Below are 24,413 nucleotides of genomic sequence, written 5' to 3'. Positions count from 1 at the left end.
AAAGAGTGAGGTAGCGGGGGGACATGGAAGAGATTTCATTGAATAGTTTTTTTTCCGAATTACAATATATGAATACAACAAAGTGGAGGATTTTAATGTGAAATGTGTTGAGCCACTCAAAGTGAGCAGTTTCATCACACGTCCATTGCTTTATTAGCGCAATGGATTGGGGCTGCTTCTTCTTTTCACCCAGCCTAACCCAACTGGAGAGCTTTGACAAAGGTACTGTGGAGTTGTCATTTCTTGCTTTTATTGTTGTTTTTTGACTCAAGGGGGAAAATTGATTCAGTCTATGGCATAATTAGAATAAACCTACACCCTAAAAAAATGCATGGTATACATCCCAATTTGCATATGGGAACTAAAGAAAATCAAATGGCAACAGTTATGAGATTATATTCTTGTTTTACATACACATTTTTTGCACAAAACGGCTGCACGGTGGTCGAGTGGTTAGCACGCAGACCTCACAGCTAGGAGACCAGGGTTCAATTCCACCCTCGGCCATCTCTGTGTTTGCATGTTCTCCCCGTGCATGCATGGGTTTTCTCCTACATTCCAAAAATTGGCAACTCCAAATTGTCCAATGTGAGTGTGAATGGTTGTTTGTCTATATGTGCCTTGTGATTGGCTGGCGACCAGTACAGGGTGTACCCCGCCTCTCGCCTGAAAACAGCTGGGATAGGCTCCAGCACCCCCGCGACCCTTGTGAGAATAAGCAGTAGAAAATGAATTAATTTTATGAGAAACGAGGCTGCACGGCGGGCTAGTGGTTCGGGCGCAGACCTCACAACTAGGAGACCCGGGTTCAATCCCACCCTCGGCCATCTCTGTGTGGAGATTGCATGTTTCCTCCCACATTCCACAAACATGCTCGGTTAATTGGCGGCTCCAAATTGTCCATAGGTATGAATGTGAGTGTGAATGGTTGTTTGTCTATATGTGCCCTGTGATTGGCTGGCCACCAGTCCAGGGTGTCCCAGGACTGGGATAGGCTCCAGCACCCCCGCGACCCTCGTGAGGAAAAAGCGGTACAAAAGCTGTTCTAGTGACTTGCCTGGAGGTTTTACACCTTGGACCAGGGGTGGGCAAACTACGGCCCGGGGGCCACATGCGGCCCACCAAGCGTTTGAATCCGGCCCGCCAGTTGCTTTCTAAGTATTTCAACTTTTAACATACAAATGGCAACATGACTTGCAAGTTGGGTGTCTTATTTAGTAAAAAAAAAAATGTAAAAATAACATAGTTTGATGTGGTCTGGTGTTTAAAGTGACATGAGAACATACAGATGATAGGATAACACTTTTACAGATAAAATTAGACAAATAATTCAAGAAAAATTATAAGCATAAACTAGTGTGTGTGTGTGTGTGTTAAATTCTGGCCCCCCTAGACAATTTTGTTAACTGAATGCAGCCCACGAGTCAAAAAATGTGCCCACCCCTGCCTTAGACAATACATGAGTGACCTCAATAATTGTTGACTATAAATGCGTTTAAAGACAGATGTCTCCGAAAATGGCATCAGCCTGCATATTCTCCGCTTTCGTCCTCCCATAGTCCAAAACTGTGGATGGTTCTTTGTCTATGTGAGTCAACTGGGATAGGCTCCAGCTCACCCACAAACTTAATGAAGAAAATACATGGAAGTCTCCAAGAATATTTTTCAGACTAAAACAGTGAGAGGACTTTAAATAAGACCCTGAGGCATGCCCTTATTGATGGGCAGTAATACAGTTTTGCCAATATTCATGTCAACGCTAATAAAATGAAGTCACAAAAAAGAGGTTGACTTTGTTGGTTGGCAAACGGACATAATGAAATGATGAAGTAACCATTTTATTGTCGACAGAGGAAATTGCAGAAATGTTCCATAATTGCCTATTTTCTGTGAACAACATTGGTCAGTGCTTCTCAAATCACGGGCTGATACAGACATATGTCAATCATTTGACTTTTGAATACACTTGCATTATGTAATGCTCTCCATTTTGTTGCATTTTGCTGGATTTGGTTTTGAGTTGGGCTGCACGGCGATTGAGTGGTTAGCGCGTAGACCTCGCAGCTAGGAGACCCGAGTTCAATCCCACCCTCGGCCATCTCTGTGTGGAATTTGCATGTTCTCCCCGTGCATGCGTGGGTTTTCTCCGGGTACTCCGGTTTCCTCCCACATTCCAAAAACATGCTAGGTTAATTGGCGACTCCAAATTGTCCATAGGTATGAATGTGAGTGTGAATGGTTGTTTGTCTATATGTGCCCTGTGATTGGCTGGCCACCAGTCCAGGGTGCACCCCGCCTCTCGCCCGAAGACAGCTGGGATAGGCTCCAGAATTCCACCGTGACCCTTGTGAGGATAAGCGGTAGAAAATAAATGAATGAACGAACTTAAAAAAGGTCACAGGTCTGGACTCGAGTCATGGGATTTGGACTCAAGTCACACGTTCGATGTCTTTGGACCTGACTTAATATTATTACTTAGACTTTGATACCAACAACTCAGGACTTGACTCGGACTTTAAGCCTGGTGACTTGAAAATGCTTGACATTTTCAGTGAATGAGTAAAAGTAAGGGCTGCACGGCGGTCGAGTGGTTAGCGCGTAGACCTCACAGCTAGGAGACCTGAGTTCAATCCCAACCTCCAAAAACATGCTAGGTTAATTAGCGACTCCAAATTGTCCATAGGTATGAATGTGAGTGTGAATGGTTGTTTGTCTATATGCGCCCAGTCCAGGGTGTACCCCGCCTTTCGCCCGAAGAAAGCTGGGATAGGCTCCAGCACCAACAACTCAGGACTTAACTCGGACTTTAGCCTGGTGACTTGAAAATGCTTGACATTTTCAGTGAATGAGTAAAAGTACGGGTGATTGGCTGGCCACCAGTCCAGGGTGTACCCCGCCTCTTGCCCGAAGACAGCTGGGATAGGCTCCAGCATTCCCCCACGACCCTCATGAGGATAAGCGGCAGAAAATGAATGAATGGTTTTGAGTTCAGTCTATACAGTACAGGAAAATACATAAATAGATATTAGTTTCTCAATAGTTTTCCAAATCGGACGGGGCAGGAAAACTTTTCCGTCCCTTTGGGAAGCATGACAGAAAATAATCGAACCATCGGCGTAAGCTATGATGGAGGGCTATTGCAATGATAGAAAAATCACACATTTTATTTTCTTTTCAACACAGGCAATTTTCAAGGCAATGGAGATTACGTCCACACCTTTCTCTCGCATCAATACAACTGGTGTGACTGGAGAAGATTTCTCCGAGTCAGACAACCTTTTGGGAAATCGAACAACCGATCCGTTTGCCGAATTGAGGCGGTCTCTCAACACCATGTCTATCATTGTTTATTCACTGGCTTTTGTCTTTGGCGTGCTGGGCAACGGTTTGGTTATCTGGGTAACCGGATTCCAGATGAAGAAAACAGTCAACACAGTCTGGTTCCTCAACCTCGCCGTGGCCGACTTCCTCTTCACCGCATTCCTTCCTCTAAGCGTGGCGTACACGGCTCTAAATTTCCACTGGCCGTTCGGCAAGTTCATGTGCAAGATGAGTAGCGCAGTTAGCGCCATCAACATGTTTGCCAGCGTCTATATCCTGATGGTGATCAGCATCGACAGATGCGTAGCCGTGGTGTGGCCCGTTTGGGCTCAGAACCACCGAAGTGTCCAGAAGGCGTCCCGTTTGAGTCTGGTTATATGGATGGTGGCTCTGATTTTGAGCATTCCATACTTCATTTTCAGGGACACGGGACCATCGTTTTTTAGCGACGACGTCATCAACTGCTTCAACAACTTTGTTTTTTCCGACGACTTCTTCGCGCCTCATGTTAATGAGCTACGACTGTTTCGTTTTCAGGCCATGACCGTGACTCGTTTCCTTCTGGGTTTTGCTATCCCCTTCATGGTCATCGTGTCCTGTTATGCGGCTATAATCCACCGTCTCAGGAAGAACCGCAACCTTACCAGTCACTCGAGTCGGCCTTTTAAGATCATCGCTGCTGTTATCATTGTCTTTTTTATCTGCTGGGCTCCTTTTCACACCCTTGTTTTAATGGAGATGGTCAGCTACAGGTTTTTAAGTGTCGTTTTCCAAAATGTCGTAACTATCGGAGTCCCCATAGCGACCAGTCTGGCCTTTATCAACAGTTGCCTTAATCCATTCCTCTACGTGTTCATGGGCCAGGATTTCAAAAATACAGTTTGTACATCCATTCTGAAAGTCCTGGAGAATGCTTTCCAGGAAGAGAGCTCTCATGCAGACTCAAAGACAGTTGAAACCAGTCAAGGTAATGACAGTACTCAAGTATGAGTGATGTATTGGAAACTCATTTCGAGCAAATACAAGAAGATGTCTGTTGAATATATTTTTACTGTCTGATAAACTCCTTTTTACTCCATTTTATGACAATTTTCACTTGTATTTTTGTTTTGCATGTACTATTTGGACTGCGTCAATAAACAGTCAATAAAAACGTGTTTTTCAATGAATATCTCATTTTGTCCTCATCCAAAAATCCAAATTATTTTTGATTTTTTATTACTATAGCAGCAATTCGCTGCAAAGGTTACTGTATATCAACCAGTGGTGGCCAGCAAGGCCTTCTCTGCTGGCCCAAACCCCATCAGAAGCATGGACCTACATTTACAACAGTCTATTATTTTCATTCCATATTAGTGTATGTCCATTAGCAACCTACCAAGCTAACTATAGTTAGCCTCTTTAAATTTAAGCATTTCAAAACAGAGTGGAGAAGAAGGCCAAGGTAGGACGCCAAAAGCTTACCACTTCCACATGGAATGGGAGGAGAACTTTTTATTTTGCTCTATCACGTCGGACATGCCATTTCTGACTCCATGCAGTGTGAAGGTTATGTAATATGACGTCATGGCCCATCAATGTAACATTACTGACACTTAATGACAAGAATACTGCAATAACTTGTCTGCAACAATTTTTTTACAAATAATAAGCCATAGTCAACCTCGAAACAGCGATCATTTATTTATTATTAGTACATAAAGGTACCCTTTTATGAAAAACGTATTGTTTAATGCTGTTGTGACAGTGTTACAGTATAAGTCTGTAGATCGTCTATATGAGAACAATAAGTGAGAAAAAACGTGTGTATGTTTTTCACCCATATTACACAAACAGTACTTCCTGTTTTTTCTTCTCATTCTACTGTAACACTTTATTATGCTTAATAACAAATTAAAAGATTTACACAAATTAAATACAGTAAAATTGTATTTAGAAAATACATATAAAGCAGCTGTACTTTATTTTCACAGTTGAAAAGAGAGAGCAAAGAAAGAGACTCTTTTCTTGGACACTTAATTTGCACGCGTCGCCATGTTGAAAACGCCAACCGGAAGAGATGTTCTTTAAGAAAAGATTTCCCTACAGACTTTGAAAAACAGCAACTCTTAATATTGTTCATTCTAGTCTGCCTGTGGAAATTAAAGCATCATCGACTTGCTTTAATTCACGATGTATAGTCGCATCAGTGCTACTATTTGGTAACAAATACCTCGTTTGCGCTCGTATTTTTGGTCATTCTGCTGTAGGATTCTCTTCCGGTTGTTGAAGATCTTTGGGTGGCTTCGGCCTGCAGTAGCAGGAAGCTGTCTGCTAGCAGAGAAGAGCACAATTATTGGGATTCTGCATAAAGCCTACTTTATTGTCAACAAATACCACCACTGTTTAGGTAAGTGATATATCATTTTCACTACGTGGATATACTGTTTGGAAGTTTCGTTCTTTATTTCAAATATCCCTGCTGTGTGGCTGGAAACTCGCGGTGGCTATAACACAAGCTACCACCGGAGAACAAATGAGGCGAAATACTCGAAGAAAGATGGCGAATCGCTCTTGATTACTCATTGACTGTTTTAATATTTGATATGTTATATATGTTTAATCGGAGGGTAAGTTGTAAGACAATGTAGAAGATGTTTTAACAGTAGGCCGTTTTCAAAGGGTGTGCTCTAGTCTCCATCTGGCGGCATTATGGTTCATTTCTTCTGAAGATTATTACCTTTGCGCTGCTTCCATAACATTTGTCCTGACAACGTGTACATTTAAAGATACGCGGTGGGAAAACATGTGTCCTTTATTTGTTTTATTTGGTTAAATGTTGTCTGGTATTGTGGGTGGGTTGCATAAGCGCATTGTTGTGGGTCTCATGTTGACTTATACTAGAGATATGTGACACCCCTCCACTAGGCAAGGCTTTGCTTTTTATTGTTCGATAAGATAAGATATGCCATTATTAGTCCCACATTGGTACATTTCAGGTTTACAGTAGCACACAAGCAGATAAAGTGCAATAACAGGGTAATATAGAGTTATATACATGGTGACCAAGTCACAGGTTTCTTGCACTGTCATTGCAAGGTTATTATACAGAATTTTTGGAGCAATTTTTATTATGAAGGAAAGACCTATGATAGCTCTCCTCCACACACTTCAGATTAGGGTTTGGCGATATGGTCCTAAGCATATATAATTATATTTATTTTTATGTATCACAACATGACAATATAAAATTATACAAACCTCCGATATATTGGATTCAGATATATCGGAAATTCGCTCACAACGGACAGATAAAAAAAGAACCAATTTTTCTGTAATGCATTTCCAATAAGAATTCATTGCATATATCGGATTTTTTATAACGGATTTCGCCTATTTCAGACAAAATCTCCAGTCCCGTTCCAATTTCCTTCGCATATATCGGATGGCCGCATCGTGTCTTTCTCCTGGCTCCAGATTTAGGACAAATATAAAAGTGAGTGACGTCAATAATACTAGCACAGCAGTGAATGAGATCTTAACCTCACTGTTGGAAATAACGTAGGCCTGACGGGCGTAACAGGGCCTAGCTTAATTAACAATTTATTATGCTCAGAGTCCAATAAAGTTAAATTCTCATTACCTCTTTTCATTGCCCAGTCCAGGTACATTGGAAACATAGTCAAGGAAGTGCCTTTTTATAACGGATAAAATCCGATTTACGCATATACCGGATATAAATCCGATATATGCGTAAAACGGACATTTTCCGGTATACGCATACGGATTTCGCTTATATCGGACAAAACCAGCGGGAACAATTGAATCCGATATATCCGAGGTTTACTGTACAACATTTAAATTCAACAGAGTGTAAAAAGCTACAAACCTTAACTCGAATAACGAAATACACTCTCGCGTTGGTAAAACACTGGCTAAGTTTTCTAACAGGATGTCAGACTCTGCACACATTGCAAATAAATCTTCAACAAATTGCAATGCTTGTGATTGCATGCATATGGAAGATATTTTTATGACACAATAGCCATGTTTACATGGACCCAAATATTCCAGTTCCATTTGGGTTATTTGCTCAAACGGAAAGAATCTAACCTTTGTATACACCTCATTCCGAAAGAAAAGTGCCAATCCGAATGAATATATAATGGGATTCCCAGGTGTGGAATATTCCTTTCCCCAATCCGATGGAGGTATCTTGTACCCGCTCAAATGGAACGTTGTCAGACTGCGTTCTTCTTCGTGGTGTTTTTCTTCTTCTGTTGTTTATTGGCGTTTGGCAAGCAGCTTTTGTGTGCATTGGCGCCATCTGTGGAACAGAATCTCAACCCTTCCATATGCTGAATGTGACATAAAGCTCTTAGTACACGTCTCGATGTCTAAGTGCTGGCTTGCAAATGATTAAGTACAGGGAGCAACAGTTAGCCTACATTTAGCACAATTTCCAATTGAATAGATTATAGAACTGATTATAGACTCATGGGTCTAATGCTTGTTCTCTCCAAAACATGTTCGCATTATTTCATTGTATAGAGAGAGCTATGCCTTTATTAGTCACATCGGGGGAAAATTCAGATTTCCTTTTCATCTGTCCATACATATTCAACATACTATTAGGGCTGTCAAAAATAATAAGTTAACAGTGGTAACTAATTTACATCATTAATTTGAATCTCCACTAGTAAGCATCATCGGTATTCCTCAGGAAGGGCATTTAAAAGCCAAAAATCAGTATGCGGATAAAAAATCTGGAATGTAGCCACATTCCAACTGACTACACTACTTCCGTGTTATGTATTTTCTGCGATACACCAGGGTGTATACATCACGGTTCCGAATAGGTCGTCCGAATAGACGTCATCAGTGTCCTCCGCAGAAAGGAGAATTGCCAGGTACATGACCTTCCATTTCCCCCCAACTGTCCATCATTGGATGTACCCATCAGGGAGAACATGCAAACTCCACACAGAGATGGCCGAGGGTGGGGTTGAACCCGGTTCTCCTAGCTGTGTGGCCTGTATGCTAACCACTCGAGCTGGCAACATTCATTCATTCATTCATTTTAGTAAAAAGTAAAAATATCACAATAATGAAACCAAAATATGACATTCATTCATTTTCTACCGCTAATCCTCACAAGGGTCACAGGCGTGCTGGAGCCTATCCCTGCTATCCCCTGCTATGCCTGGACTGGTGGCCAGCCAATCACAGGGCACATATAGACAAACAACCATTCACACTCACATTCATACCTATGGACAATTTGGAGTCGCCAATTAACCTAGCATGTTTTTGGAATGTGGAATAAAACCGGAGCACCAAGAGAAAACCCACACATACACGGCCACGAAACCGATGTAAACCGCCGAGAGGTAGACTCCGGCTTGAATATGTTTTATAACTAATATTCATCTGTCAGCGGCATTTCACACGGGACTGTCTTTGTGAAGATGAACGTGAAATATTCGTCAAACTGTTACTGAAGCCAGGAGCAGCGCGCTCTTGCCGGGAAAGGTACATTAGTTCATGTAGATGAGAACCACAGTGCTCACCGATGTCTGGAACACAGGTAGTCCTGAAATAAAACATGTAACACTACCGATGTTGTGCCAAGATTGTCTGCCGTGAGTAAACGCCACGCCCTCAAATTTGGCTTCTGAGCTACATGGCACAATCCAAGGAAACACAGCTGGAATAGGTGCAGATTCTGGGAGATCTAGAAAGTTTCTGATCAGGTTATTGTGTGTAGCTGCTCTACAGGAGTCCACAACTCAATACAAAGGGTCAAAAAATGAGCATAACAGGTCTCCTTTACGATAACAGATAAATTTGCAAGTTATTAAATTTACAAGATCAGATTGATTTTGAATTTTATTAACCAAAATCAAAGTGATTTAGGAAACTGGGTCCTAAACCAGGTCCTAATAACTCAAACACCACTGCATGTGATTTCTGTTTTTTGGATGAGTAATTGTCGTTGTATCTGACGTTTTCCGTGTTAGGAATGAGACATTTACCTGATTACCTTTTTTACAAAATAGTAAGCTTCAGATGAGCTCAAGCTCACCTTTTTAACCTACTGTGTCAGTTACTAAGGAGCTCCTTTTTGTCCCGATGTATCTTGTTCTCGCACACTCTTGGTGTTGCACTCTCACACTTTATAACAGGTGTGACCCAATGTGATCAAATGTTCCTTGCTTTTTGTTTTTAGTAACACTCAGAATTCAAAGTCAATCAAATGAAAAATGCATCTTGTTCAGGACGGTGGGCTGTGAGTTCTACTAGCCAAGATATTTAAAGTGTTGTCAGTAAGACTTGTGATGAATTCAGTTGGTTGGATATGATTTGAAGAGATCTGACCTTGTCTGTACAAGGCCTCAGAGATGAATATGAATATGTATATCAGTGGAACAACCAAGTCTGGCAGTCATAGGAACTTCCTGAAGAAAGAGGACTGTAGAAAGCCACAGTAGATAAATGCTTTCGTCAGTGGGAAGTCAGTAGAAAATGTTTGACCTTGGTAAGATAGGTAGCTTCTCAGTGTCCTGGGAAATGCTTTAGAAGGAAAACAATAATTCCTGGAGAAAGCGATAATTTCAGAATTCTTGGTAGTACCACTGGTCCGAGCAATAAGCAAGGCGTATAGTTTTTTTTCTATACATGAACAGAAATAACTTGGTTTAAGTCAGTCAGTTTACTATCCAAAACACAACTGCATATCAGTTGGTGACTGGTGAGACCTGGGGCTGTTTCACTGCTTCAAGACCTGGAAAACTTGCTGTGAATAATGGAACCATGAATTCTGCTGTGTACCAAAAAATCCTGAAGGAGGAGATACGGCCATCTGTCTGTGACCTCAAGCTGAAACAAATTTGGGTTCTGCGGCAGGACAGTGATCCAAAAAGGATTTTCATGGGGCTTGAGCCTGTGACATTGGCTCTGTATTAGCAAACTACAACTGGCTTGTTGGTGAGCAATGGTGAGGAAAGAGAGACTGATCAATGCAGCCCGAAATTATCTATGGAGTTATGTTTGTACCTTAATTTTGAGGTAGCAAAGGTTGATTTTGAGCCATATTAACACTTTCTGGTATTGTGTAGGCCAGGTTTTGGGGTCTGGCCACTGGGCTGGATTACAGGTTACGTGCCTGGAGAGCGATGAGGTATGTCCAGCTGTAAAAATGCGTGCCTGTTGGGAAAGGGGAAGGCACTGGTTTGGGAAATAAATTTAATAATATCCTCGCAATTGACCGGCAAAGTACCAAAGATCCATCATTGGCTCATAATCGACGGATTGGTGAGCGCCGGTCTAAGAGTGCCTCATGTGCCTTTTGGCAAAATTCCAGACTAGCTAACATTTCCCAAGGAGTGGCTTCTGTCTGGCCTAATTGGCGAAGTGCTGCAAATATGGTTGTCGTTCTGGAAAATTCTCCTCTCTCCACAGAGGAACGCTGGAGCTCTGGCAGCATGACCATCAGGTTCTTGGCAACCACTGAATAAGGCCCTTCTCTCTCTATTGCTCAGTTTAGACTGCCGGCCTTGAGCTGGCCTAAACGAAACGAGTCTAAACGAAATCTAGGAAGATTGGGTGATGGACAGCTCATTGGGACCTTCAAAGCAGCAGAGATTTTTCTGTACCCTTTCCCAGATTGTGTGTTCTTTAATTGGGGATTCTGTGATCCCATCCATCCATCTATTTTCTGTACCGCTAATCCTCACGAGGGTCGCCGGCATACTGGTGCCTATCCCAGCGAGAGACGGGGTACACTATGGAACTGGTCGCCAGCCAATCACGGGACACATATAGACACACCACACTCACATTCATACCTATGGACAATTTGGAGTCGGCAATTAACCTACCATGTTTTGGAATGTGGGAGGAAACCAGAACCCGCGCAATCGAACCCAAACAATGCACAGCTGGTTGGACATTTCACAAGATTAGGGTAGGCCTTGCCTATGGTGCCCTGCACACTTCACGAGGGTGTTGACTGTAGTCTTCACTTCCACCCCTTGACTTCTTCATTGTGCCCCTGGATGCCATGGGGGTTTGTCCATGGAGGTCTCTGGCTGATGGGCTGCCCGAGGGGTACCTGTTGGAGGGGTATGGCTTGGCATGGTGGGGTCGGCTGCGAGTGACACTGGTGGATTGCCTCCATTACGGACTTTGGGCTTTGGATGGGGTGCAAGCGTGTCATCCACAGGCAGTTACATAATGCCTGGATGCCCTCTTATGTTGGTGGTATGGTCTCGTGGTTGCTCTGTTGGTTCTCATTCCCGTGCCGGGTAGCCTGGGGTAGTGGCACTGGACTCTTGCCAAGTCCTTTGTTGTTGCGGTGAATTGATTTGATTTGGTTATATGGCTTGTTCACACAGTAGTCCAGTGGCCAGACCCACTGCGACTGCTTTTCATGATCTTATAAGGTTGCGTCAGTTTCTTCAGGTTTTCATCAGTTTAATCGGGTTTATAACCTATGTTTATATCCACAAGTTTGCTATCCTTTCACAGACTCCCTTGTCACCGCCTCAAAGTCTTTCCGAATAGATTCAAGATAGATACATTGAAAAGGGGCTGTAGATTCTTGTCGATTCCCGCATCAAAATTATTGCACCGGCACACTGGCTTAATCATGACAACTGAGTAGAAACATTGCAGGTTTGTTGTTCTTGGACCAAGAAATTTTTGCAATAAAATGACCCACCTGTTCCTGTACATGTGAGTTTTAAAAAAGCATATTTTTTTACCTGTTTATAGCCCCTCAAACATGTATTGTACATTCTTACATGACATGACCATAAAAGTTATTCAAAATGTGACTGATTTGTATTTTGTTTTTGTCTTCCAGATACTGTAAAAACATGAAAAACGAAAATGGAAGTGAACGTGCAATTTGGAAGGATACATTTTTGGACAAAGTTTGTTGAAGGACCGTAGACTGTGCTTCCATGGAAATCCGTTTTTGTCACAGTCTGGAACATTTCGCTCAGTCTCATTTTTGAAAAGTGATGCCTTCAGCCCATGGGCCGTATCATTTCATCATGGAAAGGCAGAAATCACTGAGTAGTTTCTCTTCGGCACCATTTGGTGGAGAAGCATGTACCTTTATCTGCACTGAGTGCGGTGATGGGTTCCCTCATTACACTCAAGTAATCGCCCACATGACCATCCATGGACCTTTGGAATCGTTTTCCTTTGATGGCTCATCCAACGGATTTGAAGTCCCTCGAGAATATGTCCTACAAGAAAATGGAACATTGGCAGTAGTAAATGGCTTTTCAGTGACACATTCATCTCCGAAACCAGCATCCCCGGAAGCTCTGCCACACTACCCGTATGCCGCAAAGCCACCGTCTCCAAAACCCTCAATTCAAACACCAAGGACACAGTCCTGCAATTCACACCCAAATACACCAAGGTCATCGGACTTGATTGTTGAAAAGCCTCAGCCGAGTCATTACCGCTGTGAAATTTGCAGTAAGTCATTCCACAGCCTGCAGAGTTTACGTCGCCACCAGCAGTACAACAACACCGAGGAGGGTTACAAGTGTACATTGTGCTGCAAGACCTTTGCGGGTAGACTGGAGCTGAAGGCGCACTTCAAAGGCCACGCGCGGCAACCGTTTCACTGCTGCAGACATTGCGGAAAGCGATTCATAAAAGCACACGCTCTGGTCGCTCACGAAAAAGAAAGCCACCTCATTACTAACGCTGGGAATTCTGACAATAACGAAGACAACAAATTGAAAAAAACATATCTATGTCGGATGTGCAAGTTGCATTTCTTTTGGATGTCAGATTTCCAGACCCATGTACTGTACCAATGCAAGGGTAAAGAGTTTAACGCTGCGTTAACTGACGTTGGACTGACTATAAAACATCGTGGTAGACCTATTGAAAACTGCTACAGTAACGGTACAGTTTTTGACATTGAGAACGGCAATGAAGACGATGAAAACATGAGCCAGATCGACACATCATACAGATACGGTTTAAGTAGCGATCCTTTCCCGAAACTAAGAGCACTTAAGGAACATCATTTCACACATCAAAATCAGGAAGAAATCGATCCGCTGGATGAAGAATCAGGAAAACCTAAACAAAGAATAAAACCCAGATCTCGATACAGAAGACGAAGTCCAAATGGGAAACTATATCCTTGCAAACACTGTCAGCGAGTCTTCAATCATTCTAGTAGTTTGTCAAGACACATGAGATACCATAAAGGTACTATGCACGCATGTACAATTTGTGGTCGACGTTTCCCTCAGCGCTGTGATCTAACCAGTCACATAGCACGGTTCCACAAGGACATGGAAAGAACGGCACAGGATGGGACGCAATCAGCGAAACTCGGCCGAGCCAATTACAAATGTCAAGATTGCGGGAAGACATTTGGTCTGATGTGTGTTTACCAGCGACATTTGACGTATCACAAAAGAGGTCAACATAAGTGTCACTTGTGTTCGGCCCGTTTCATGGATGCTTCAACGCTTCAGGTTCACCTTCAGAATCACCCAAGTGGTGGAACAAGACATGATCTGGACCAGTCGTCTCATGTCACTGGTACAAACGGGAATCCTTCGCTGGTCATGAAGAGTCATGCAGATATCATAGCAGAGGATGATATGGTTGATCATACCCCAAATGACAATAGTCCCACAGATAGTACAGAAGATGACGACATGGCGGATAGTACCCCAAATGACAATAGTCATGCAGACAACATCGAGGACGATGACAAGGTTGACCGTACCCCAAATGACAAGAGTCATGCAGACAGTATAGAGGAAGCTACGCCAAATAAAGACAATTCCGAGGTTCATTACGAATGCACTGACTGCACAGAGACGTTCTCATGCTTTGAAACGTTTCTTCAACACCAGACTTCTCATGTCTCCAAAAACATTGGCTAAATGTCATGTTTTTGTCTGACAAAAATTCAGCTCTCAGGAGTTGAGCAACTTATTTAGGTAGATACAGTAGGTGGATGATAGTTACTTTTATTAATATCCAAGACAAATTCACAAAATTCAATATTGGTATTGAGTTTGATGGTGAAACGCTTCTGTACAATTTTCTTTTTTTTTTTTTCAACATGGGAGACAAAGCCTTCTGCTTTGGTTTGAACAAAAGCTCACCAATTGACAAAATGTTCCATCGTTTTTTCCATTGGCAATCCATAATTATCATAATATACTTGCGAATGTGATTTTGATATTTCATTTGTTTATCATTTTTTTTTATATATTCCCATTAAATTGATATATTGCTGAATGTCCGTCACCTTTTATTCCTCCCTCTGTGGTCATGACTTTACTGTATAAGACTTCAAGTAACAGTGTTTGTCCCTTTTGTTAATCAGTACCTTGCTTATTTGGGAAAAGTTTTCAGAGTGTGCCACAGTGATCCTTCCCTCGCAGAATATAATGCAATCATATTCATATTCTGTTGAGTTTGAGTTTTCTGCACTCCTTAGACACGTTGTAGGAACTGAAGATCTAATTTGGCTTTCATATAGCTGTTGTTAGCTTAGCAGATCTGGAAAATATTTTTTTCTGGTATTTTTTTTTTGTTCCCCCTGAAATCTTCTGGCTCCTCTGAGGACGTATGCCTCAGATTTAGAAAAAACGTGCTCTTGGTTTTGTTTTCTTCTGTGTCCTTGTGCATACAAAATCTACTGTTGCATGCTGAGACAGCACAATTATAACAGTTGAGGGCACCCTTTTCCATTGTGTTCCTTGTGGCATTGGCATTTTTTTTTTGTAGATTTTCTCGATATGGACATGACCTCAAAGGTTGCCTGGCACTCCTACATGCTCAACCTCTGCCAAGGCCATATTATTTTTTTTGTGTATATATGGACACAAAAGATAAAAAAAATCATAGTGACCCATAAAAATTTAGTGCAGATCCAGATAAAAATGCTGACCCGGTATTTATTTTTAATTGATCATTGCAGGATTCAGACTTCATGGCAGTTTTTTTGCGTAGTTTGGAAGCCACCAAATTAGTAATACCTACTAGTAATAAATGTTTTACATCAGAACAACGTGACTGTTTTAGATCTTAGGTATTAGGTATTAGACCCTTTAACCTATGTTTTTTTTGCCAAACTATGGATCTGTATCCAAAATGGTTCATTGGACAGTTTATTGTATCGCCGATTGTTGACTTTGGTTCATTTTGGGTCAGTAACCAATGACCTACAATGACTGTAATAATACTCTGGGGTTATTACAATACTGTAATACCAAAGCTTTGAATTTCAGATTCCTCGTCAAGTTGATTGACGAAGGCTTGCACATCATACTTTGTCTTGATTCACGTTTGCCCATAATGGCATCGATCAGTGGCATGTGCGAGCTTCCTTGCCATTGCAGCAGATTCTGGTGTTCTCTCCTCAGGTGTACTGTTTTGATTTAGTTAGCAAGTGTGGTTCGGAGTTAACTCACAGAAGAACTGTAATATGTGGTGTTCCGAGATGTTTACCAGCCTTGACAGTTTCTGTTTGGGAAATATTGACTTGAATATGTCTGAATGACTACCTCTGTAACTGCAGAATAAGTACATAAGTACCTTTGTTTGGCCTTTCTCCAAGGTGAGCTAAAAATAATAATAATAAAGTGGACACACTTTTTGGCTCAGTGTAAGTAGTTTTGATATGCCATTTATGTTCTGTAAAGAAAGTCTCCCATCAAAAGACGTAGTACAGCTGGGGTCACTGCTGCCCAAAAAAATGATTTTCCAGAGTATATCTATAGAGAGAGTTTCCTGCTCACCGCAGACTACTTACTTAACTGAAGCTCAGTAAGTATGTTCTTTATTTTTCTCAAGCTGCTGTGATATTTCTGACGTTTACTGGGTCGTTCTACTGTTGGCCCACATTACACTGGCAAAATTACTGTGTTCACTCTGTCTGGGGTCATGGGGTCATTGGTCCAGAGGCCGGGGCCACCTTGGGCTGATGGCCATTCGCAGGGTTTTTTAATATTTTCCCAATATTTTGCATGTTGCAAATGATTCCGGTCCATCTCCTCCCAGTGATACAAGAATCACTGGTGGCCCAGGCAATGGGAGATCAGCTCCGGTTGAATGTCCAATGACTTTACAGATGTTTTGAATTGCTTGGTGGTGTAGTAGTTTCCAGGGACACCATCAGAACTTATGAGTAGTGGTGTCCCAATACAAGTTTTACGATATAATACGGATATTGCACCCTTGAATATCAGCCAATATTGAGTCGATATTAGCGTGAACCACTATTTTGTGGTGTGGAATGCTAAAAAAAGGTTTGCTCAAGTGATGTTAAACAGAAGACTAGTCAACAACAGTAGGTATGAGAAACATGGACCCATTTGCTTAAGGATCTGGGGTATCTTTTCATCGACAATGCAACGGATTCTAGGGATAATATAGCAAGGTTTGAGGTCCTCAAATGTGTGATGAGGTTGGTCGTATTAAACATCCCTGGTTCTGTGCCACCACGGGAAAATTGTGCATGGCAAGTTTTGCAGTGAAGCTACAATGTCCTTTTCAGACTTTAACGGAAAATACCGCCACATGGGCATCATAACCTCTACTCCTTGCTACTTTGTTAGCACATTCTGTTGTGATCATGTGGATTCTGGATGGACGTGCTGGATGGATGTTCTGGGGCGGCATCTGGAATTGACTGCTTGTATTGGAGTGCCAAGATCTGAGATTTTAGATGCAGGCCGAAATGAGTCGATATTCGTATTACAGGGCGGGGAAACCATGGGTCCCAGACCCACAAACCAAGCCCCAAGTCCAAGGAGAAATGGACCGCTAAGGGGCAACACCCCAGCGTCATTACAGTGAAGCAGACAAAAAAGCGCGACACCCGCCAGGGAGCAAATCCCCGGGGTGGAAGTGCCACAGCCCCAAGCCGCTGAGAGGCCAAGCACCAGAGCCGAGAAGTCAAGACCAGCGGTAGACCAACCGGGGGCTCAGTCGTCCGCCCCCAGAACCAACAGTGCACCACCCACGCACAGGAGAACCATCCCCGACAAGCCCGAAGACTGACACCAGTGGTAGCAAACGCCCGGCAGAGCAACCCGCCCCCGGCAGGCATACCCTACCTGATTTGAGTCAGCAAGGGTTCCTTGGTTTATGTTTCATAGCTGGCCTGGTGAACACCTTGGTGTCCTCCCAGTAGAACCGGAAGAGGTGGCTGGAGACCTTGAAGTCTGGACTCTATTGAGACTGCTACTGCCCCCATGACCCAGAAGAAGATACTGATTTGCTTTGTGTGATCAGTACATTGCAGATACTAATGGTTCTTAGAATTTAAGGGTGAAGTACTGCTGATACAACCACAAAAAACAGCATTTCAGCAGCCAAAAGTAGTACTTTTATTTTGAAACAGAAACCAGGAAGCCAAGGAAATAAAGGTTTGACGAGCTAAGGACAATCGGTGAAGGAGTCACCAAGTGACACCTTGATTTTAAAACAGTATCACTAAGGGATTCACTACAAATGATCAAATACCAAGCAAGTGTTACCTTGCTGTATATTTTTTGCAGAGAAGCAGGCATGTGGAAACAGCTGTGGACGGCCCCTGAGATCTGACAGTTGACAGTCCCTCGGGATCCAGACTCCAACCTCTACTGTAGTGGCAGTTGATCTTGTCTGCAATGAGCATCCAATCACAGCCTTTCAGTGCCAAAGTCCTTGTGGACCAAAACAAAAGATAATCTTTTTTTTTATTTCCACCACCACAGCGCCATCTACTGGGTGACTGAGTGGGAGGGGCTATACACTACCATACTATCCACTGATAAAAAATGGCCCCCTGGTGCAGAAACTGGGTTATGTCGCCGCTTCCCTCTCCTTTCAGCTCCCCCCACGCACACGCCTCATGAGCTAATGCGGCAAGGAAGCCTCACATGTTGGAGCTTTTGTCTGCCAATCCCACTAACACATATTGGTCTCCATTATGAACCAAGTACTTGCTAGTTTCTGAAATTCCATAGCCACACTAAATAAAAGTCACAATTTAGTAATAATGTAAAAATTTAATTTCTTAAATAAAGAAACTACAATTTCTGATAAAAGCAAGTCTATATGTATATTCATATATACTCCCAGAAGAGAATTTTCTCACCACGACGGTCAGTTCCCTAAGTCTTCCAGCACTGCAGCCATTTTGTAGCTGTAGTCTTGCTGACAAAATGGTAGTCAGCACCGATTTAACCCTTTGGGGGACCAACCAGGGCACAGAGTCCTGAGCTGGAACAGCCCCACCAGCAGCGATTCTGCACATGAAATACCAACATTGAAGTATGGAACCAGACTATGAGAGCACATTAACCTCAATGATGACTTTACTCTGCAGCGCAGAGCCCGCCAAACACACATACAGCAGCAGAACACCAGGGAGGTAGGACCGACTGCAACTGCAGGGGAGCCACTTCATGGCTGCTCCGACCGGAAGCAGTCGAGCATGATCCGCTTCAGGCTCAGGCAGTGACAGCCATAGAGCGAAAGGGGGCGGGATCTAAGATGGTCTACGCACCTTGTCATTGGTTCGAACGCAAACGAAGTGTGGGACATTGTCTGAAAATCCGCAAAAGGAGAAGATGGAGGCTGGTGGTGGCGTTGAAGCGCGTAGATTCGCGCCAAGGCCAGGCTAGTCCTCTTCTAGGGAACAACATCCAAAGGACTCTACCACCACGGTCTCCACCACGGTTTGTTGATAACACCGAAGCCGACATCAACAAGGAAGAACGGCGAAGAAGAAGACCGGAGTGATTTACCCAGCAAGGCAACAAAGCGCTCGAGAGGACGACGGAGCGCCTGAACGGTAAGGTTTGAGCTATGCGTGAACTGTTAGCTGGTTGTTGTCAAATGTGGCTAGGCTAACATGCTAGCTAGCTTATGCTAGTTAGCCCACCAACGATACGGTACTGGAAAGGTATTCAAAATAAGTCAGGAAGTCCCTGTCAACTGTGTATTTTTTATTTGGAGGCGGCGAACGAGTGTTTAACTTGCCTGTTGTGCTAATATGTCACTGTAAGCTTTAACTACTAACAACACACACAAGTCGTGTTTTTAGTCATGTGCACATGTGTCAATGTTTGTGTGTGTATATACTGTATATATACACGTTTATATGAACACAAATAAACACTTGTATTTCTGCCATTATAACAATACAGTACATTTACAATAGTGGCCATATACTGTATATTGTGTTTTTTAAGAAATCATGTATTTGCTGTGTTTTTAATATAGCTTTTGGTTAAAAATATGCCCCAAAGGGAGTCACGTTATTCACCACATTATTATTATGTATTATTATACGTGAACCAGGCAACGACATTTCATTGGCAATTTCACTGCTGTGTTATTGTGCAATGACAATAAAAATAAGTCTATCTATTTTGATTACGGAAATATTACAATAGACATGTAATCACTGTCAACATACTTGGTTTTGTGCCATTTTAACTATAAACTAGCTAGTCCTGTCATTAAAATATTTCATTCTTGGCTAAATACACTAATTTTATAAACTTACTTTATATAAAGTTTGTTCATGGGCATGTTTTTTTTTTAACGGCAGAATACAACTGAAAATTTTGTCCATTCTGCGATGTTGGTGAAAACTTAAACTTGGATTTTAAATTTGTTAAAAGAGATTTAGAAATAAGTTAACCACTGTGTTATAATAGGATGTGTAACTGGTGGTGAATGTAAAATGTGTAGTGCGGGGATGTTAACGCTGTAAATATTGTCAAACTATTTACGACTTAGTCGTATTGTGATGAGTGTTCTGAAATGAGAAGCTTTGATGAACAATTTGCAAAATAGACCAAAAGGACTATATATATGCATTATGAGCAAATGGTGTGTCTGGTGTGGGGCATGCCCTTTTGAGAATTTGGTTATGTCAGAAACTGGTATCAATCTTAAAGATTGAACTGAACATGTATTTCAGTGTGCATTGTATTATTTTGCTGCTATTATTCCTTTAGCAATAATGTGTGTCCATGATACTGGTTTATGGGGAAAAAGGTACGGCAAGGTAAGGTACTCAGACTAGGCCAGTAGTACCTGACATGTTTGGGTAATAATAATAATAATCATAATAATACATTTTATTTAGAAACTCTTTTCTAAAAACTCAAAGGCATTTTACAATGGAGCAATCAATGCCATAAAACGGAAGAATACAAGCCTTATACAGTCAGTTGTTCGGATGTGGTGTTCAAAGGAGAGTGTGCTGTCAAGGAAAAGGCCAACATTTCGGACATGAGCTGAGCCAGAAAGGAGCACTCAATGAGAAGGGAAAAGTTGTCGGTTGTATTTGTGACAGATTTTGGAGCAATTATGTGGGATTTCTCCGGGTACTTCGGTTTCCTCCCACATTCCAAAAACATGCTAGGTTAATTGGTGATTCCAAATTGTCCATAGGTATGAATGTGAGTGTGAATGGTTGTTTGTCTATATGTGCCCTGTGATCGGCTGGCGACCAGTCCAGGGTGTACCCAGCTGGGATAGGCTCCAGCATGTCTGCGACTGTTGTGAGGATAAGCGGTATAGAAAATGGATGGATATTCATTCATTCATTCATTAATTTTCTACCGCTTATCCTCACGAGGGTCGCCGGGGGTGCTGGAGCCTATCCCAGCTCTCTTGGGGCCAGAGGCGGCGTACACCCTGGACTGGTCGCCAGCCAATCACAGGGCACATATAGACAAACAACCATTCACACTCACATTCATACCTATGGACAATTTGGAGTGGCCAATTAACCTAGCATGTTTTTGGAATGTGGGAGGAAATCGGAGTACCCGGAGAAAGCCCACACATGCACGGGGAGAACATGCAAACTCCACACAGAGATGATCAAGGGTGGGATTAAACCCAGGTCTCCTAGCTGTGAGGTCTGCGAGCTAACCACTCGACCGCCGTGCAGCCCCTGGATGGATATTATAATATCAAATTTGTCACAGTTTAATTTCAGAAAGTTAATCGATGATTTTATTTCAGAGAGACAGGAGGGGAGTGTGGCGTGTGTGGGGGAGGGGGTAGTGATGGATTTGGTGGCTATGTTGAGGTCGGCGTAGCACTGAAACTGAAGACCCCAACGGTGGATGATTTACCATGGTGGCTAAGCAACGATCTCTGGGGGACTCTTTTGCAAAGGGGGGCAGTGGAGGAGGAGCAGTGGTTGATTTGTATGAATTGATGACGGTCAGTCAGGTATGATTGAATCCAGGTGAGTGCAGTACCTCACCATCCTAATACTGTCAGTCATTACTGTTTGTGATTTTGAGTAGTGAGTGCTCTGATCTGTGCTCATTTTTGCTACACTTCCCCTCCTGGCACAATTGGGAAGGATTACTGCCCATTTGTTCTGCAGTTCTTAAAGGGGAACTGCACTTTTTGGGGAATTTTGCCCATCATTCAATCCCTATGTGAAACATGAACACATTTCTTTCCCTTTTCTGTGAATTATAACAGCTAGCTTACAATGCCGTCTTTGGGATACGCCTATTTTGACTTTGAAGCCCTGTAAAAAATGTTGCATCGTTTGATATACATGCTGTGGGCATGCATTAAAGGCGGACCTATTATGCAAACTTTTCGGCCTTTTATATTGAGTTGTGGACTCCTCTAGAGCAGCTCCACACAATAACCACTCACAGCCTGCCGCCAGGCACACCCTCGCCACTGTGGTTGGTCGCACTGCAAAACACTTCCGATTTGTGCCACTCACTGTTACGAGATTTCGCCCACTGCAGAGTGCATATAAAGACATGGTTTGTGCCACTAACTTCATAGGAGTTGATAGTAAACAGCTTTCTTTTTAAAATGTCCGCTTTTAACAACCATATCTGTTGGATCCTGAATACGATCCGGCGGTAGAGACTATACTGTCCGAAGTTTCTCAAGAAAAGAGGTTACTTCAAGACATCTCTCAATGGTAAGTAGCTTGAGCATTTTAGAATTGGGTTTCCTACAGCATTGCTAACATGTAATGTGTTTTCTGCGACTACCAGTGTGTAAAAATCTCTGGTAGAGCCACTAATTGTTGTGGGAAACTGCTATTAGCAACCCCGCTTCCTCTATGCTATAAAGCTACACAGACCAGTGCTTTTGCTCCATGACTTGCACAAAATAAACATAGTTTGGACACTGAAAATGTTACTCAACTGTTACCCTTCTGACTCTTCCACACGACCAAGTAACGTTGGAAAGGCGTAGGGCTTCAGTAGGTTTGTCGGCTAGTCCAGCTGCACACTGGTCCATGTTCGCAAAACAGTCCAGTGTGAAATGCTGTTGACCGATTAAAGTGCATTTCTTTTGCTGGTAGGTAATCAGGAACTCCAACCACTTGTGCCTTGATGGTGTCGTCTTTTGGAATTGTACATCGTGATGTGATGTGATGCTTCTTGGTACAACTCTCTCTGTTTTGGCTAGATTTCTTCTGACATACACTCCACGTAACTGGGGTACAGGTGTGGATGTCAGGAGAAACAGGGTAGGAAGGGGCCAGAGACACCTCGCCTGCCAAGTTTGAACCAACATGTCAGACACATGCTTCTAAAGTCCCAAGGGCAGTGAGAGTGGCTGGGGCAAGGAGGTAGGTTGAGGGACGCCGAGCCCTGGGCAGATGCAGGCATAGGACAAGGGAGCATGGAAGTGACAGGCGTGCCAAAGGACGATGGCAGGAAAGTAAGCTAAGCGCCGTAGAGCCCTGGCAAGTGTGAACAACTCAATTTCGTCGATTACGGCCTGTGCAGACTTTCCCCTTCTTTTGTTACTTTTCGATGTTGTCATCTTACAACAGACGAGGCTTAATAATGTTGTTAGTATATTTGTATTTATTGAACAATTGGATGCTAATACCGTTGGTGCATTTTAGATTCAGCCATATGAGGAAATAACAAATGTATAGTGTTCTGTTGTATGGCAATTGGTTTCATTATAGATTTAGCTTTTTGTTGGTCACTACAAACTCAAGCAGTCATCTTTCTTGGCGTTGGTTGTTTCTTGAACTGTTTTTCTATCATCATGTGCTGTCTTAGTAAATGTGTTCCGCAATCCTCCTATGGACGAGTTCGACATGTAAGAACAGTACATATATGCACCAGTGCACTCTGACTTCACCTGATTTCTTGATACAAATATGCTTGGTGCCCCCCATCCTTTTGACTCCATGGCAACTGCGAACGGACATGTCGTGAAACATCGCAATTTCTCCCATGTGTAAACTTTGTCCCATTCACAATTGTACACTGTCCTTGACGTTACTTTTTTGTGAGCATTAAGAGAGGGGCAACTTATTTTGGACTCATCCCAATCATCGTCCTCTTCTGAAATACTGGATGTTTTCAGCAAGGCGATCAAAAGGTAGATTAGAGAAAAGCTATGTTATGTCGGTTATTTGTAAAGAACACCTTACCTTTACACTCATCAACTCCCAACATGAAGGTTGTGGGTTTGATCTTCAATCCCCTCTGTATCCTTGAGCAGGATGCAGAACCAGTTAGAGGCTCCTAATGCTGCATCATCAGAAGGTGAATGAGGTGACGGTGTCAAAGCACTCTGAGTACCTATGAAATATGGTGGTTGTCGTTCGACACAGAGAGATCGCATTACAGCCATTCTATGTATGACTTGGTGATGTTTTGCCGAGCCTTAGCCCACATTTTCATCACATACTTTGATGACCCAGGTTTGGTAATGAAAGGTAAGCCATCGGTTATCATCATCAAACATTCTTTCATGGTTATGAAAGTGTACAATCACAAGAAGTTTGTGTTGTTAGCTCAGTGGGGCAATGACCAAGTTAATGATAATCAAATCTTGATGGGTAGCTGGTAGCATTCTCTGTAGGCTCAGGGGTTATCCACACGGAAATGTTTTCAGGACAAAACAGCCACATATTTTATTGTTGTAGCCTCCCATCCACATGGAAATGACATTCTGGGTGGGCTGAAACTCTGTTTTTTTAAAAACGGCTTTTAGAGTGGGACAATTCCCAGATGTCCGACACCACGGTTTTACGAGACTTTTGATGTGACTGATACCAGTTGACATTATCCTGATATTTTGTTGTC

General features: G+C 42.6%; 3 protein-coding genes across 5 annotated transcripts in view; all 3 read left to right on the top strand.

Annotated features, from left to right (window-relative positions):
• Positions 1-3,058: 3,058 nt before the first annotated feature.
• Positions 3,059-4,393, top strand: LOC131137565 (chemerin-like receptor 1). Its single transcript, XM_058085675.2, has one exon. The coding sequence runs from the start codon at positions 3,124-3,126 to the stop codon at positions 4,309-4,311; it is 1,188 nt and encodes a 395-aa protein (XP_057941658.2). The 5' UTR covers positions 3,059-3,123; the 3' UTR covers positions 4,312-4,393.
• A 1,159-nt stretch (positions 4,394-5,552) lies between these two features.
• On the top strand, positions 5,553-15,971 carry LOC131136683 (uncharacterized). The gene is made up of 2 exons (XM_058083830.2): positions 5,553-5,710; positions 12,167-15,971. Exon 2 carries the CDS (start codon positions 12,327-12,329, stop codon positions 14,232-14,234), a length of 1,908 nt encoding a protein of 635 aa, XP_057939813.2. The 5' UTR covers positions 5,553-5,710; positions 12,167-12,326; the 3' UTR covers positions 14,235-15,971.
• A 2,606-nt stretch (positions 15,972-18,577) lies between these two features.
• The window catches only part of znf1035 (zinc finger protein 1035), a 30,171-nt gene continuing 24,335 nt past the window's right edge, over positions 18,578-24,413 (top strand). For 2 of the 3 annotated variants that reach the window (XM_058083824.2, XM_078798063.1), the window contains exon 1: positions 18,782-19,144. The gene's annotated coding sequence lies outside the window, so the exon portion shown is untranslated. Of the gene's footprint in view, positions 19,145-24,413 lie in introns of all 3 variants that reach the window. The other variant, XM_058083827.2, reaches the window with a different exon arrangement.

Source organism: Doryrhamphus excisus, linkage group LG17, assembly GCF_037039965.1.
Source record: "Doryrhamphus excisus strain RoL-2023G ecotype Guam linkage group LG17, RoL_Dexc_Guam_v1.1, whole genome shotgun sequence".
Classification (NCBI taxonomy): domain Eukaryota; kingdom Metazoa; phylum Chordata; class Actinopteri; order Syngnathiformes; family Syngnathidae; genus Doryrhamphus; species Doryrhamphus excisus.
The sequence above is the reverse complement of the archived record's forward strand: the minus strand, read 5'-3'. Positions and strand labels throughout refer to the sequence as shown.

Coding starts and splice junctions, on each gene's coding strand:
- LOC131137565 (XM_058085675.2), top strand. CDS start 3,124: ATGATGGAGGGCTATTGCAATGATAGAAAAATCACACATTTTATTTTC.
- LOC131136683 (XM_058083830.2), top strand. CDS start 12,327: ATGCCTTCAGCCCATGGGCCGTATCATTTCATCATGGAAAGGCAGAAA.